Consider the following 15,194-nt stretch of genomic DNA (forward strand, 5'->3'; position numbering starts at 1 on the left):
GATCATCTGATAACCTTTCAGGAACATTCAAGGTCTCCTCAGTTAAATCGGAGCTCAGGAACACAGCAACGTCTGTTGTTTCCACGCCTTCTTCATATGTGGTTGACTGTACATGCTGTGACTGTCTTGTTTCCACATGCTGGGCAGCTTCCTCAGAAACAGGTGATGGTGGTTGTTCAGTGAAATCACCAGAAGTTGAGGTTTCTCCTTGGCTGGATGATTCTTCCCGCCCTCTAAAGAATGTTGTTAACTTTGGATAAGAGACCAGAGTCTTGCTTTTTTCTTCTGCTTTTTTTCTTTTTTGAGAACCACTTATGTAGGAGCGCTTCATATTGGCAAACTTGGGACTGTATTGAGAAGAGCAGAAATATATTGATCTGCACCTGTGAAGCATGCATGCACCAAGGACAATCCAGCTTACAATTTAGAAACTAATTAAAAAAATGTTGATTTTAGCATCCAGTCAGATTATAAGTATATTTGTTTTTCTCTAGCAGAGAATATGTTTTTTTCTCTTCCTGTGGTAATCTTTTCTGATTCAAAGTTTTCAGAAATGAGCCCCAGGAGGATAACATATAGCAATCTCTGTATTTAGGTATATAAATATGTTTCTATCCATTCCAAATTCATCTTTTGGCTAAACCAAAATGTAATATGGATTCTCATGTTTTTCTTTGGACGTGTACCACCATCTGCCTCCTGGCTTCCCGATTGTCGGGGTACAGTGCGCTGCTGTCCCGAGCTGCGTGCTCCACAATGCTGACAGCAGAGCAGAGGTAGCAGGATCTAACAATCCATCCAGTTTCGGAGCAGCGCTTGCAAACTGTGTGACAAACGGCTTGTAAGTGCAAGCTCCATGCTTAGGAAATTGCCTAACAAGCTTTAAACTAAAGCATTTAAAATCTCTCATTACTCTTATTAAAACTTCTCAAGCGCAAAGTTTCTTCTTTCCAATTTTAACCATTTATGAAGATGTGACAATCTTTAAAAGAGCATCCTATCAAACTGATGAACCTACAATCGAACTCTGAAGTACAAAGTGTCCTCCATGTTTCATCCATTTTACACAGATCTCTATGGACTTCAAAGGGAATCTGTCACCATTTTTTTGATAATTCATCTGAGAGCAGCATACTGTAGAAACAGAGTCCCTGCTTCCAGCCAGCGATAAGTTGAATGAGCAAATTCTAAATTTCTACATGAAGGGGATCATTCTGAGTAGTTCACCCCTCATTCAGACAGCAGCTATTCCACCCATATCTGTTGTCCTAAAACAATTGACTGAGATATAATTACCCATATTAAAAAAAAAAAAATGTGTATGGTGTACAGCAATATTTCTAAGACCATGGAAGAACTCTGCTACTTTGTCCCTATCCCTATGATGGATGATCGTTTTAATGTACATCATGATCCAAACAAACAATAATGAATATACAAATAAGTAAGCTGTAGTACACAGCGTCCCCCAACATTAATTTTTGAGGGTACTACTAGTCCTTGCTTTGTTGAGGTGCAGTCGCAGACTGCAGTTAAAAAAACTCACCAGTGACCTGACCAGTCAATCATGTAGTAGTAGTATTGACGACGTGACGTGTTGTCTATGGAAGCGAAACCAGCCAGGAACACTTCTCCTGGGTCACGTGGCAGCACAGCTCCTGTACTCTTTCCTGACAGAGACACTGCAGACGCTGTGTACGTCAGGACGACGTCAGTGGTCAGGTGACCATGTGGAAGGTCCTGTCTCTGAACAGAGGCTGCCAGCCTGAGCCCAGGACACGGTATAAACTATAACACAGAAGCCGGCTGTAGTAGGAGTGACAAGTTAGTGAAGAGAAGAAGATGAATGGCCATAGCGCGCAGAACCACAGGATAAAATTAAAATGCAGAGGGCAGGTCACGGGTCACCACCAGTTCAGTATAACACGCGCGCACGCCTGACTGCTTCTGCCTCCGCCTCGGCTCCGGGATCACCGCCGATAATAAATAACACAAGGCAGTGCAGTGCTGGGGAAAGGCTCGCATTGCAGAACAGAAGATGCACTTACATCTGTCTCTTCTGCAAAGCGAAGCACTGCTTTGTGCTATTTGGATTTGTGGAAGCAGGCAGCAGCCGGGGGCCCCTTATGTGCCTGGGGGCCCTAGGCAACTGCCTGGTCTGCCTGGTCATAACGCCGGCCCTGCCCGCAGAGTGCGACCTTTTTCTCTTGGAACCTGATCCATAAATCTGTAAAGAAGGCCTCACTCTGTATACATGTGTGGAACAACCGGACGCCACCTGAACTACCTCTAGATGGGTTTGAAAATTGGATTTCATCAGGTATTACGAGACTCAGACGTCTGTAGTCCAATAATGCTTTCTGCCAGTCTCAGCAATTACAGGAGGAATAGAAGCTCCTCCTAGATGATTTCATCATTATAGTCAGATTCAACAAACCTCTGATGCACAAAACAGCATTAACCCCTTAATGACCATCAATACATCTTTTAACTGACCTGAGATGTAAGAGAATAGCATCCCCATACAGGTGACAATCCAGCAGCTGTTGACTGTACGCTATAGCTGACAACTTGCTGCATCAGCCACGATCAGTGTTGTCACCGTCCATATCTGTTAAACCCCTTAGATGCTGCTGTCAATAGTGACTATATCATATAAATGTTTAAAAGACTGTGGCTTCTCCCTCTTTATCCCCATCGGCACCCTGAGATCAGGATTGTGTGGTCCTGATGTTTGCCATGGCAATTCACGAGCAAATAGCCGCCTTAGAGTCTGCCTTATATAGCGGCCTGTTCAAAAGTCAGAAACATTTAGGTGTTAAAAATCAACTTTTTCATTTCTATCATGCCATTTTGAATTAATCCCTGAAAAGCACCTGAAGGGTTAATAAACTACCTGACAGCAGTTTTCCGTATGTCAGGAGATGTTGTTTTAAAAATGGTATCACGTTTGGGGTTTTCCAATATATAGGACCCCTCTTCAGAGAGAAAGAGGACTTTTACTCTACAGCGCCACCTATTGGTAGTAGGATAACAGCCTGTCATATTAAAAAACTCGTTACAGGGTTGATTGTGACTTGTAGGATCGCTACTACCAATAGGTGGTGCTGTAGAGTAAAAGTCCTCTTTCTCTCTGAAGAGGCAATTTGCATATTATTTTCCCAGAGGAGCATTGCACGGAGAATAAGCCTCCTTACCTTGACAAGCCCGAGCTGGTATGTCACTCTCCACAAGGAGAAACCTTACACCTTACAATTGTATAATCATAATTAGCAGGTTTGGGTGGAGACACCAAGGTATAATTTATTGGGGAATGTAGAAGAACAGACACTGGACACAGATGGTAGAACTGTGGTAGGACATTTATTGTTTCTTGCACATTAATTGATAACATTTAGATGGTTTCAGATGAACTCTCCTACAAAACATGATTAACAAAGTAATTACTACAGGACTGTGTAAGAAAGTGATTCTAAAAGAAACGCTAGAGATAAAAATTAGGGAATTCGGGCCCCGTAGCTGGATACTTCGGGCCTGGCTTCCAACATATTAGTAAGGCCGCTTTCACACTTCAGGCTTTTGGTATCCGGCAAGGTGCGGCGAAAAACCGGACTGCCGGATCCGGCCGCATACGCAGACACCGGATCCTTCTTTCTGCCGGATATATTCCTGGCAGAGAAGGTTTCCGGGCATGTGCAGTGCAAAAAAACGGTCCGGCGTTGGGAAAAAATGTTGCATGCAATGTTTTTTCCAGACGCCGGACCGGCCATTTTCTCCGGATCTGGAAAAAACTGGATGCGCCGCATTGCCTTCCGGCGCAATGCGGCAGCAATGAAACAGCACGGGGGAAAAAGCCGGATCTGGTCGTAACAGGCGCCGGATCTGGCAGTCCGGTTTTTCGCCGCACCATGCCGGATACCAAAAGCCTGAAGTGTGAATGCAGTCTAAGAGACAGGGACTTTGTCCCTGGAGCTTCTCTACTCGGTATAATGAGACTAATACTGTTGATCTACAGAGAGTTTGAGTAAAGTAGAAACTGCCTAAATACGAGGACCTTGTCTCATCTATATATTATTGTGTAAAGAACTATGGAGATCGCGCTAATCTTCTGGATAAAATATGTGATGTCGCTGTAGCCCCAATATTTCCATACATGAGGTCTCTGAATGGATAATCTTACCCCAGCATTACAAATTTAGATAAGGGAGGTGAGGAAAGGGAGACATTATTTTAATAGGAATAGATAACACCAGATGATCCAACAAAGAAGGAATGGATCGTACATGTGAATAGTAATTTACAATATGAACATGTTTATTATTGTAGTATAGAAAAGTTAAAGACTTTGTTGTGGATTGAAAAAGACTGATGAATGGTGGATCGCGGAGAATGGGAGTTAGAAAGAAGAGAGAGGAGAAAATATCAAGTATTTTTGAGAAGGTTTAAGGGAAGGTGTTGAAATACCCTTGTATATATAGTGAATATATCAAAATATGTTACTGAAATATTCAAGGGAATACTGGATATAATTTAACTTTTAGATAACAGATGTATATTAATAACTTCATAGGTTTTAATTCAAATGTAAGTTCTAGCTTATTTTCTTGTTTACTTATTTGTTTTTACTTTGACTCTCTATTATGTGTTTTCTTGCAGTCTGTCATAATATATAGTTTATACCTGTGTGAGTTTTAATTTGTGGTCAACAAGTACAATTTTCAAGTAAAACATTTCCCACCTTCTAGGTACGATAATGGCTTCTCACTGTTTGTGAGATATTTGATGTTTAGTAAGATTCCTTTTGTTCGTAAAAATTGTTAGATTGAAAATGGCTTCTCTCTTGTGTGAATTCTCTGATGAGTAACAAGACTTTTTTTATGTACAAAACATTTCCCACATTCTGAACATGAAAATGGCTTCTCTCCTGTGTGAATTCTCTGATGTGTAACAAGATTTGATTTTTGTACAAAAAACTTCCCACATTCTGTACATGAAAATGGCTTCTCTCCTGTGTGAATTCTCTGATGTGTGACAAAATATGATTTATGTACAAAACATTTCCCACATTCTGAACATGAAAATGGTTTCTTCCCTGTGTGAGTTCTCTGATGGTTAATAAAATTTGATTTACTTGCAAAACATTTCTCACATTCCAAACATGAAAATGGCATCACCCCTGTGTGAGTTCTCTGATGGTTAACAAGTCTTGTTTTAGCTGCAAAACATTTCCCACATTCTGAACATGAAAATGGCTTCTCTCCTGTGTGAATTCTCTGATGTATGATAAAATATGATTTATGTACAAAACATTTCCCACATTCTGAACATGAAAATGGCTTCTCTCCTGTGTGAATTCTTTGATGTATAACAAGACATGATTTAGCTGCAAAACATTTACCACATTCTGAACAGGAATATGGCTTCTCCCCTGTGTGAGTTCTCTGATGTTTAATAAGGCATGATATATCTGCAAAACATATATCACATTCTGAACATGAAAATGGCTTCTCTCCTGTGTGAGTTCTCTGATGTGTAAAAAGTCTTGATTCAACTGCAAAACATTTTCCACATTCTGAACATGAAAATGGCTTCTCTCCTGTGTGAGTTCTCTGATGTATAACAAGACTTGATTTATCTGCAAAACATTTCCGACATTCTAAACATGAAAATGGCTTCTCCCCTGTGTGAGTTATCTGATGTTTATTAAGTGATTTCTTGTGAAATAGTTTTCCACATTCTGAACATGAATACAGCTCCTCTATTGCTTGAGTTTTCTGATGTTCAAAAAGTTTCTTCTTACTTGCAAAACATTTCCCATATTCTGAACAAGAATATGGCTTCTCACTTGCATGAACTCTTTTTTGTTTTGCAATCTCTAATGTTGGGTTAAAATTTACATTTTTAACAACTCTTTTGTGACTTTTATTTTTCTTAACAGTTTGTGAAAAATCGGACGATAGGACATATTTGGAATAGACGTCAGTTATATCTTGAATGAAATCAAGGTCATCTGATTTAAAAACTGAAGAGGTCACTTGTTTCTCTGATCTCTTGGTGTAGTCACCTGCCAAGAATAAAAATTATTTTTGAATAAATTACGTTGAAATATTTTTATAAGATTTCTAAAATACCCACAGAAAGTGCAAGTTATATAGCAAAATCAAATTATTTACTAAGTCAAGAAAATGTTAAAAATTTAACAGTAAAGTGCCACACAATATTAGTATGGAGGAAAGAAAAGCCATACAATCCTTGAAAGCTAACAACATCATCATCAAACAAGAAGACAAAGGAGGAGCTGTAGTCATCATGAACATGTCAGATTACATCCAGGAAGACTCATCAAGAAGAAATATTTTGTGGAAATTCTCTGTGGTGCAGGACAATTGAAGGGACATCAGTCCATGTGGGTTTTATTAATAAATTGTTACAATAACTTCTTCTACAGGAAAAAGAAGGACCACATGTACATATAAGAAATCCACCATTGTATCTTCTAAGTGCACTTCTTGAATTTACTGTAGGCGCCGAAAAGATAACACCTGATAGTTCAGGTTGTGTCAAAGTTCAATGCAAGCTTATCTGATCTTATGATGAATACATAAAAATCCACATACAATATATTGCATACGTTTGTTTAAATGGTCCAAAAGGTAAAATACATAGGAATTTTGTTCTGGTCTAGAACTCTTGTTACATTCGTTAAAAAACACTCAATGTCCTGCTGCTCTACGTTGTCAGCTGTTCTGTCTGATGCTGGGTGATCAGTATGGGTGAGAACTCATTTAGATCAGAGACAAGTTTCTCGTTTATGTCCTAATAAATTACTCATGTTTAAAACTTTAATCTCCAGGTGGAATGTTTTTGTCGTCAAAATTTAAAAAGGGCACCTACAAGAAATCCACAGTTGTATCTTCTATGTACATGTGGTCCTTCTTTTTCCTGAGGAAGAAGTTCTTGTATCTTCGAAACGCATAGAATAAATCCACAATTTATTAATAAGCCCGAAAGAAATCTAATCAGGTTAGCACAATCCAGCGCCTAGACCCCTACTGTATGTGGATAAAACCCTATTTCGCACCATCTTCTCTCTCCCCAACATTTTTTCATCCAAGAAGCATACATACAACTCTTGGATGTAAAATATTACACTCCACTTCAGGAAGATCTCACCAAAAAGAACACAGAGGAAATTACGCATATCATCAATTGGTTTGATTCTACTTCACCCTCACTACTGGAACTAATACCAGACAATCCCCAAACAGGTACCTTCTACATGTTGCCTAAAATACATAAAGGTAATCCTGTGAAGTCAATCATCTCTGGTATTGGGACATTAACTGAGAATATCTCAAGCTAGGCAGTGAGGTGCACACCCAGCTATATCCAGGACACCAAGGATATTATCTGCAAATTGTCAGCCCAGGGCCCATTTCCTGAGGACACAATACTAGCCACCATGGATGTAGAGTCTCTCTGTTCCAACATTCCTCATGAGGATGGGATTGCGGCATGAAAATATAGCCTTCAAAAAAAAAAACAAAAAACATCCTAGCCACAGAACCAACACTGCAATTTATCAGGTTTGTGCTCCATCACAACTATTTTTCCTTTGGGAACAATTTATACAAACAGTATATGGGCAGCGACATGGGAATCAAAATGTCCTCACAATAAACTAATCTATTTATGCCTAAACTAGAAGAAGATATTTTGTCATTTTGCTCTATTAAACCTCTGGCATACTTCCGCTACACTGATGATCTGCTAATAATCCAGATAGGCTCAAAATATGATCTGCTTACCTTCAACAATAACTTCAACAAGTTCCACCCAACCATCAAGCTCACCCTCAACTACTCAAAGTCCCAAATACATTTTCTGGACACGACCATATACATCAAGGACAACAGCATACAAACATCGCAAGCCCATAGAACGTCCGGCGTATCTTAGATGGAACAGCTTTCATCCAAGACACACAAAAAAATCCATCATCTTCAGTCAAACTCTGATGTACATTTGAATCTGTTCAGACAGTAAAGACAGAAAACTACAGCTGCTATCACTAGGGAATACATTGCTACAACAAGGATACAATCTACTGGTAGTAGGTGACCAGATCCACAGAGCTAAAATGATGCCAAGAAGCAGCCTCTTGGATTACAGACTGAAAGAGGACAACATCAGGGTGCCTCTTGTGGTCACATACAATCCCCATATGAGCATCCTAAGGAAAATTGGTGCTGATGTCCAACCCATATTCCACAGAGACCACAAACGAAAATATTCTCAGAACTCTCACTTCTCACCTACAAACAGCCCCCTAACTTAAGGAATCTCCTTGTCAGAAGTGTCCTCTCAGTGACAGCCACATTCCCATGTAACAATACAAAATGCAAAACTTGTACCAACAGATTACCAACAAATACAGTCCACATACCAAACACAAATCAGGACTATAAGGTCATGGGTTCCTTTTCATGTACATCCTTTAATGTGGTGTACATGATACAATGCACGAGATGCCCTGGAGGTATCTACAAACAAGGATGAATCTACACAGACACACAATCTGAAATGAAATGGACACACCTGTGGGAAAACATTTCTCTGGACCTGCACAATGTATGATGGATTTAAAAGTCTTAATCCAAAAAAAGTAATTTTAAGAATGACAGAGAAAAAAAATTAGGAATTCAAACTGATAAAGATGTTCAATTCTTTGACAATATGACCAAATTTGACACTTAAATTTTTGACTCACTACATGGATACAATTTACACCTCCACCAGACCTCACACCTCCACCAGATGGACTCCAGATGACAAAATGCCTAATATGATTTCCTTTAGGAGACATCACACCTCCCAGCTCATGAAACAAACGTCCTGCTGTAATATCTCTTGAATGTTGTGCCTTTGTCTTATTAATTCATTTTTATCCTGCCTGAAGAAGGAGCCTCTGTGCTCTGAAGGTTTGGAAACACTTTATTCTGGTTAGCCAATAAAGGTATCACTCCGAGAATACTTTTGTCATCGATGTGTATAAAAGAATTTACATTGATTTTTCTGACTAACACGGTACCACAATATAATTTGTTATTGTACATCAACAGTAAACCTTGAAAAGAAAGTAGATCTTGAAAAGCAACATGGCTTCCATGAACCAATCCAGCAAAATCTGTGCTCCCAAAGCCAAAAATCTCCTCACCTCAGCTGTCCATTCGCATTTACGGTATTCAAGTATGACCCAAGCTATCTCATCTCTCCCTTTTAATAGGAATCCTTAAATCCCAAGGCCCTCAGGGCCTTATCTCTACTCTTTACACATAAATGTTGTCGGCAGGAACTGACTCTGCTATAACGACAATTAGGGGGAAGTGGGAGGGCCTCATTCCTGATGCTCAGGCTGAGGATTGGGAGGAGATTCTTCATTCTCCAACTAAAGTATCTCCATCTATCAATAATAGAATGATTCAATTATATATCTTACACCAGTCATATCTAACGCCATTGCGACTTTTCAGGATGGGTCGTCTCCAATCCTCGGAATGTTTGAGGTGTCATACAATGGAAGCAAACTTTGTACATATGGTGTGGGGATGGCCCATTGTTCTTTCATACTGGTCTGAAGTAACATCACTGCTAACATGTTTAGTGCAAATTCCTGTTCCTCTTAGTCCACCAGTTTGTTTATTTGGGGTGCTAGATGAGGAGAATTGGGGACACTATGTTAGGATCTTTCTATGCGAAACACTTTTCTTGGCTGGAAGGTGCTGGCGTTACGTTGGATGGGAGGGTCAAGCCCCTCTCTCAGAGCCTGGATTGACCTGGTAAACTCGCTCATCCCATATGAGCGAACACTTTTTCAAAACGGACTGTATGGGGAAATTTGATAAAATCTGGGATAGATGGAATTCCTCTCATCTCACTATATTGGGGAGTGGATGCTCGGTACCACCGTGACTGTTATAGTTGAAATGTATCGAGATGTATTATGGCATCACATAATTTTTTTTAATATTATATACTAGGCAGCGTGTTAGGTTGCAGTTTAATTAGATTGGTAGTGCTTTTGTGATATGTACTTTTAAAGATATAGAGCTTGACAATGCGTCTGTTCACCTGTTTAATAATTCACTATCTAAGCAATAACTCACAGACCTGTGAAACTAAATTGTATAAACAATTTAATGTATGAATTGCTATTCACTTACAATTATTTTGGCAAAATGCATGTGTATTATTTTGGTGTATGCATAAATGTACATGTGGTTTCTCTTTCTTGGTTAATAAACGAATTAAAAAAAAATAAAAAAAAAAAATCCCCTCACCTCCGAGTCCTGCAGTGTGCCCAAATACTATTACCATCCACAATTTAAGCATTGCTGTAGCAGGAAGAAGCCACTTAAACATTTATGGTGGTTGTGTGTCCAGAAACAAAAGAAGCTGAACACCATATATTAAACACTAAAATGGAATATATGCAATTTTCACTCTCCAGCTTTCATGCTGTGACAGTCTTCAGAAAGGAAGAGGGGCCTCAACTATCCCTGGAACCCTAACTATCCCTGTCCCAGGGGTACTCTTGAAGGTAGAAAGTTTCGGGTCTACGACCTTACTATGCCTCCTGCTAACCCCTAATCTGTCCCCTCCCCGACTCCATGAGGCATGGGACAGAAATGTAATTTAAACAATCCACAAAGACCAATCAGGGATAAGAGAAAACCACTATCATACAAAAGCACTCGCCAACAATAGGGAGGATAGGAACAGGGAGAAATAGATGGGAATAGGGACCAAAAGATAAAAACATACATTCTACGTCAAACTACAGATTAATACTACTACAACTTCACTCCAACTACTTAGCACTCAGCACAGGAAGACAAATCTTTCTCCGACAGGGACTTAACGCCCAAAGCCAGTATACAGCTCTGGCAAAAATTAAGATACCACTGTAAAATTTTCAGTTTGTCTGATTTTTCTCTTTATAGGTATATTTTTGAGCAAAATATAAATTGCTCTTTTATTCTATAAACTACTGACAACATGTCTTCGAATTTCCAAGCACTAAATTTTGTATTTATTTTCAGAAAATGAGAACTGGTCAAATAACAAAAAAATGCAGTGCTTGCAGACGTCAAATAATAATAATGAATTTAATAATAAATTTTATTTCTATATCGCTGACATATTCCGCAGCACTTTACATTTCAGAGGGGATTTGTACAGATAATAGACATTACAGCATAACAATAATCACATAGATTATAACAAATACCAAGAGGAATGAGGGCCCTGCTCGCAAGCTTACAGTCTATGAGGAAAAAGGTAGACACGAAAGGTGGGTGGTAACAATTGCCCTGATTGTTTGGACCAGCCATAATGTTAAGTGTGTAACAGTACAGACACAGAGGATAATGGATACATAATGGCTAATGGATGCATAAAGCATGTGGGAACATGATGCGGGGAACCTGGTTATGGTAAAACTTTTGACTGTGCCACCCAGAGATAGATTAGGTTAATGTGTTGAGGCGGTAGGCCAGTCTGAATAAATGCATTTTCAGGGCACGCTTAAAATTGTGGGGATTGGGGACTAATTGTATTGACCTGGGAAGTGCATTCCAAAGAATTGGCGCAGCACGTGTAAAGTCTTGGAGACGGGAGTGGGAGGTTCTGATTATTGAGTATGCTAACCTCAGGTCATCAGCAGAACGGAGGGAGCGGGTAGGGTGGTAACAACTGAAACAAGGGAGGAGATGTAGGGTGGTGCTGAGCCATGGAGGGCTTTGAGGGTGAGGGTAATAAGTTTATACTGAATTCTGGAGTGGATGGGTAGCCAGTGTAATGACTGGCACAAGGTAGAGGCATCCGTGTAACGATTGGTGAGGAATATGATCCTGGCTGCAGCATTCAAGACAGATTGGACAGGGGAGAGTTTGGTAAGAGGGAGACCGATTAGAAGAGAGTTACAACAGTCGAGACGAGAATGAATAAGAGAAACTGTAAGAGTTTTTGCGGAGTCAAAAGTAAGAAAAGGTCGAATTCTAGAAATGTTTTTGAGGTGCAGATGACAAGAGCGAGCCAGTGATCGAATGTGGGGGGGCAATAGAAAGCTCGGAGTCAAGTATGACCCCAAGACAGCGGGCATGTTGCTGGGGAGTAATAGTGGAACCACACACGGAAATGGCAATGTCGGATATAGGTACATTAGTAGCGGGAGGAAACACAAGGAGTTCAGTCTTTGACAGATTCAGTTTCAGATATAGTGAGGATATGATGTTTGTCTAAACGCTGTGTCTATCACCGGTGTTTTCTAGAAAGGCTGGCGTGATGTCAGGAGAAGAAGCGTATAATTGGGTGTCAGCATAGAGATGATACTGGAAACCAAATCTACTGATTGTTTGACCAATAGGGGCAGTGTACAAAGAAAAGAGGAGGGGGCCTAGGACTAATCCTTGAGGAACCCCAACAGTAAGGGGAAGGTGAGAGGAGGAGGAACCGGCAAAAGATACAGTAAAGGAGCGGTCAGAGAGATAGGAGGAGAACCAGGAGAGAATGGTGTCCTTGAGGCCAATGGAACGGAGCATAGTGAGGAGGAGCTGATGATCCACAGTGTCGAATGCTGCAGAGAGATCCAAGAGAATTAGCATGGAGTAAAGACCATTTGATTTAGCTGTTAGTAGATCATTAGAGACTTTAGTGAGGGCAGTTTCAGTAGAGTGTAAAGTGCGGAAACCGGATTGGAGAGGGTCGAGAAGAGAGTTATCAAAGAGATAGCGATAAGACGGGAGTGGACCAGGCGTTCCAGGAGTTTAGAGATGAAGGGAAGATTAGAGACAGGTCTATAGTTAGCGGCACAGTTTTGGTCGAGGGATGGTTTTTTAAGTAGAGGATGTATGATGGCATGCTTAAATGAGGAGGGAAAGATACCAGAAGAGAGAGAGAGGTTAAATATTTTAGTTAGGTGAGGGGTGACAGCAGGGGAAAGGGACTGGAGATGTGACGGAAATGGGTCACTGGTGCAAGTGGTTGGGCGAGAAGATGCAAGGAGCCTGTTTACTTCTTCTGTGACTGATTCAAAATCAGAGAGTGAGCTAGATGCAGTGGGGGAGGGAGGACAATGCATGGTATGAGGTGATTGGGAGATAATTTCCTGTCGGATCTGGTCAATTTTTTCTTTGAAGTAATTGGCCAGATCGTCAGCTCAGAGCTCCGTGGTTGGGGCCTGCACTCTTGGGTTGAGTAGAGAATGAAAAGTGTCAAAGAGACGTTTAGGGTTATTGGACAGTGAGGTGATGACGGTGTTGAAATAGGTTTGTTTGGAGAGGTGAAGGGCAGTGTTGTATGTTCTAAGCATAAACTTATAATGGATGAAATCTTCGTGTAGATTGGATTTTCTCCACAGAAGTTCGGCGCACCTGGAGCACCACTGCAGGAAACGTGTTTGCAGGGTGTGCCAGGGTTGTCACCGTCTGTGTTGTGGTGTTCTATTTATAGGGGGTGCAAATTCATCCAGGGCACTTTGAAGTGTTTTATTGTAATGCTTCAATGCAGAATCAGGACAGGAGAGGGAGGAGATAGGGGCCAATGAAGACTGCAAATTCTTCATAAGTTTCTGGGTGATAATGGCCTGTGTTATGAATGAGTCACCATAGGAGGCAAAAGCAGAAATACAAGCTAAGTCCAGAAAACCAGAGAAGTTGGCAACTATCAGATTGCAGACCCCTGAACCTATCAACACAACTAGCAGTAGCCGTGGGGGGTTCCTACGATGCCCTAGACCCCTCGATCACAGCCGGAGAAATACATAGGCCTAAAGAAAGAAAGGGGAAATCTAAACTGCCCCAGAGCAGACCCCAAAGCAATAGGCAGCCCCCAACATATAATGACGGTGAAGCAAGATGAAAATACTAACACAGACAGAAAGATAGACTGAGCAAAGACGGGGCCCCAAAACTACCTAGATAGGAAAGGACAGGAAGGCTGCTGTCTGCAATCTGCCAAAACCCTATCAAAGACATAAGCCAACCAGCTGATATGAAAAAGGCCCTGAAGCAGCTAGGCTTCAAAAACTGAATCAGCACTCAGGTATTTTCAGAAGACAGAGCTAAATGAATTCAGCACACCCCAGCAGGGAATGGCAGAAATCCAGAAAAACAAAGCAAAAACCAAGTCAAAGCACAAAAGCAAAAGGCCGAGCAGCAAACTTAGCTTTGGAGGAGCAGGAATTCAAACTGGTCTCCAAGGATCCCACAGAGAAATCACCCGCAGGGCAGAAGGGCGTCGGCAGCATTATATCCAGTCCGTAACTCCACTCAGCCAGTCACAATCATCAGCCTCAGGTGTTTGACAATCAGGCTCACTACCTTTCTTTACCAGAAGAGGGAGTTCCTCGGGCCTCAGTAATGAAGGGGAAAATGAACTCACAACAGGCCTGTATGTTTCTATAAGTATGGACAGTGGGGGTGACCTGAGCAGCCTGGCAGTTCTTGATAGATAATGAAAGAATATTGTGGTCAGAGAGCGGGAGAGGGGAGTTTCCAAAATCACCCACTGCACAAAGCCGAGAGAAGACCAAGTCGAGGGAGTTTTTGTCTTCATGCGTTGGAGAATAAGTAAGCTGCGAAAGGCGAAACGAGGAGGTTAGAGATAAAAGATGAGTAGCAGATGGGGAGAGGGGAAGAGCAATGGGGATGTTGAAATCTCCCATGATGAGGGTAGGGATGTCACAGGAGAGAAAATGTGGAAGCCAAGTGGCAAAATGATCCAGGAACTGTTGACAAGGGCCGGGAGGACGATACACCACCGCCACTCGCATGGAGAAGGGGGTGTAGAGTCTGACGGCATGGACCTCAAAAGAAGGGAAGACTAGTGAGGGTAGTTGAGGGATAACCTGAAAGGTACATTTTGGTGATAGGAGCAGACCAACGCCTCCACGTGCTCTATTGTCTGATCTTGGGGTATGAGAGAAGTGTAGTCCCCCGTATAAATAATGCTAAGAAAACAAGTTGATAATCATTTAGAAACAACAATACTAATGTTTTAACTCAGGAAGAGTTCAGAAATCAATATTTTGTGGAATAACCATGATTTTTAATCACAGCTTTCATGCGTCTTGGCATGCCTTCCACCAGTCTTTCACACTGCTTTTGGGTGACGTTATGCCACTCCTGGTACAA

At 41.1% G+C, this 15,194-nt stretch overlaps 1 protein-coding gene across 1 annotated transcript in view; it reads right to left on the bottom strand.

Moving 5' to 3' along the window:
- Window positions 1-3,343: 3,343 nt before the first annotated feature.
- Window positions 3,344-15,194, bottom strand: part of LOC141051124 (uncharacterized) — a 180,993-nt gene continuing 169,142 nt past the window's right edge. The window contains exon 11 of the mRNA XM_073548012.1: window positions 3,344-5,684. Coding sequence (XP_073404113.1) covers window positions 4,818-5,684 — 867 coding nt within the window. The 3' untranslated portion in view covers window positions 3,344-4,817. The remainder of the gene's footprint in view (window positions 5,685-15,194) is intronic.

The sequence above is a fragment of the Dendrobates tinctorius genome, unplaced genomic scaffold (genome assembly GCF_039654945.1).
Source record: "Dendrobates tinctorius isolate UK_male_01 unplaced genomic scaffold, ASM3965494v1 ptg000155l, whole genome shotgun sequence".
Classification (NCBI taxonomy): Eukaryota; Metazoa; Chordata; class Amphibia; order Anura; family Dendrobatidae; genus Dendrobates; species Dendrobates tinctorius.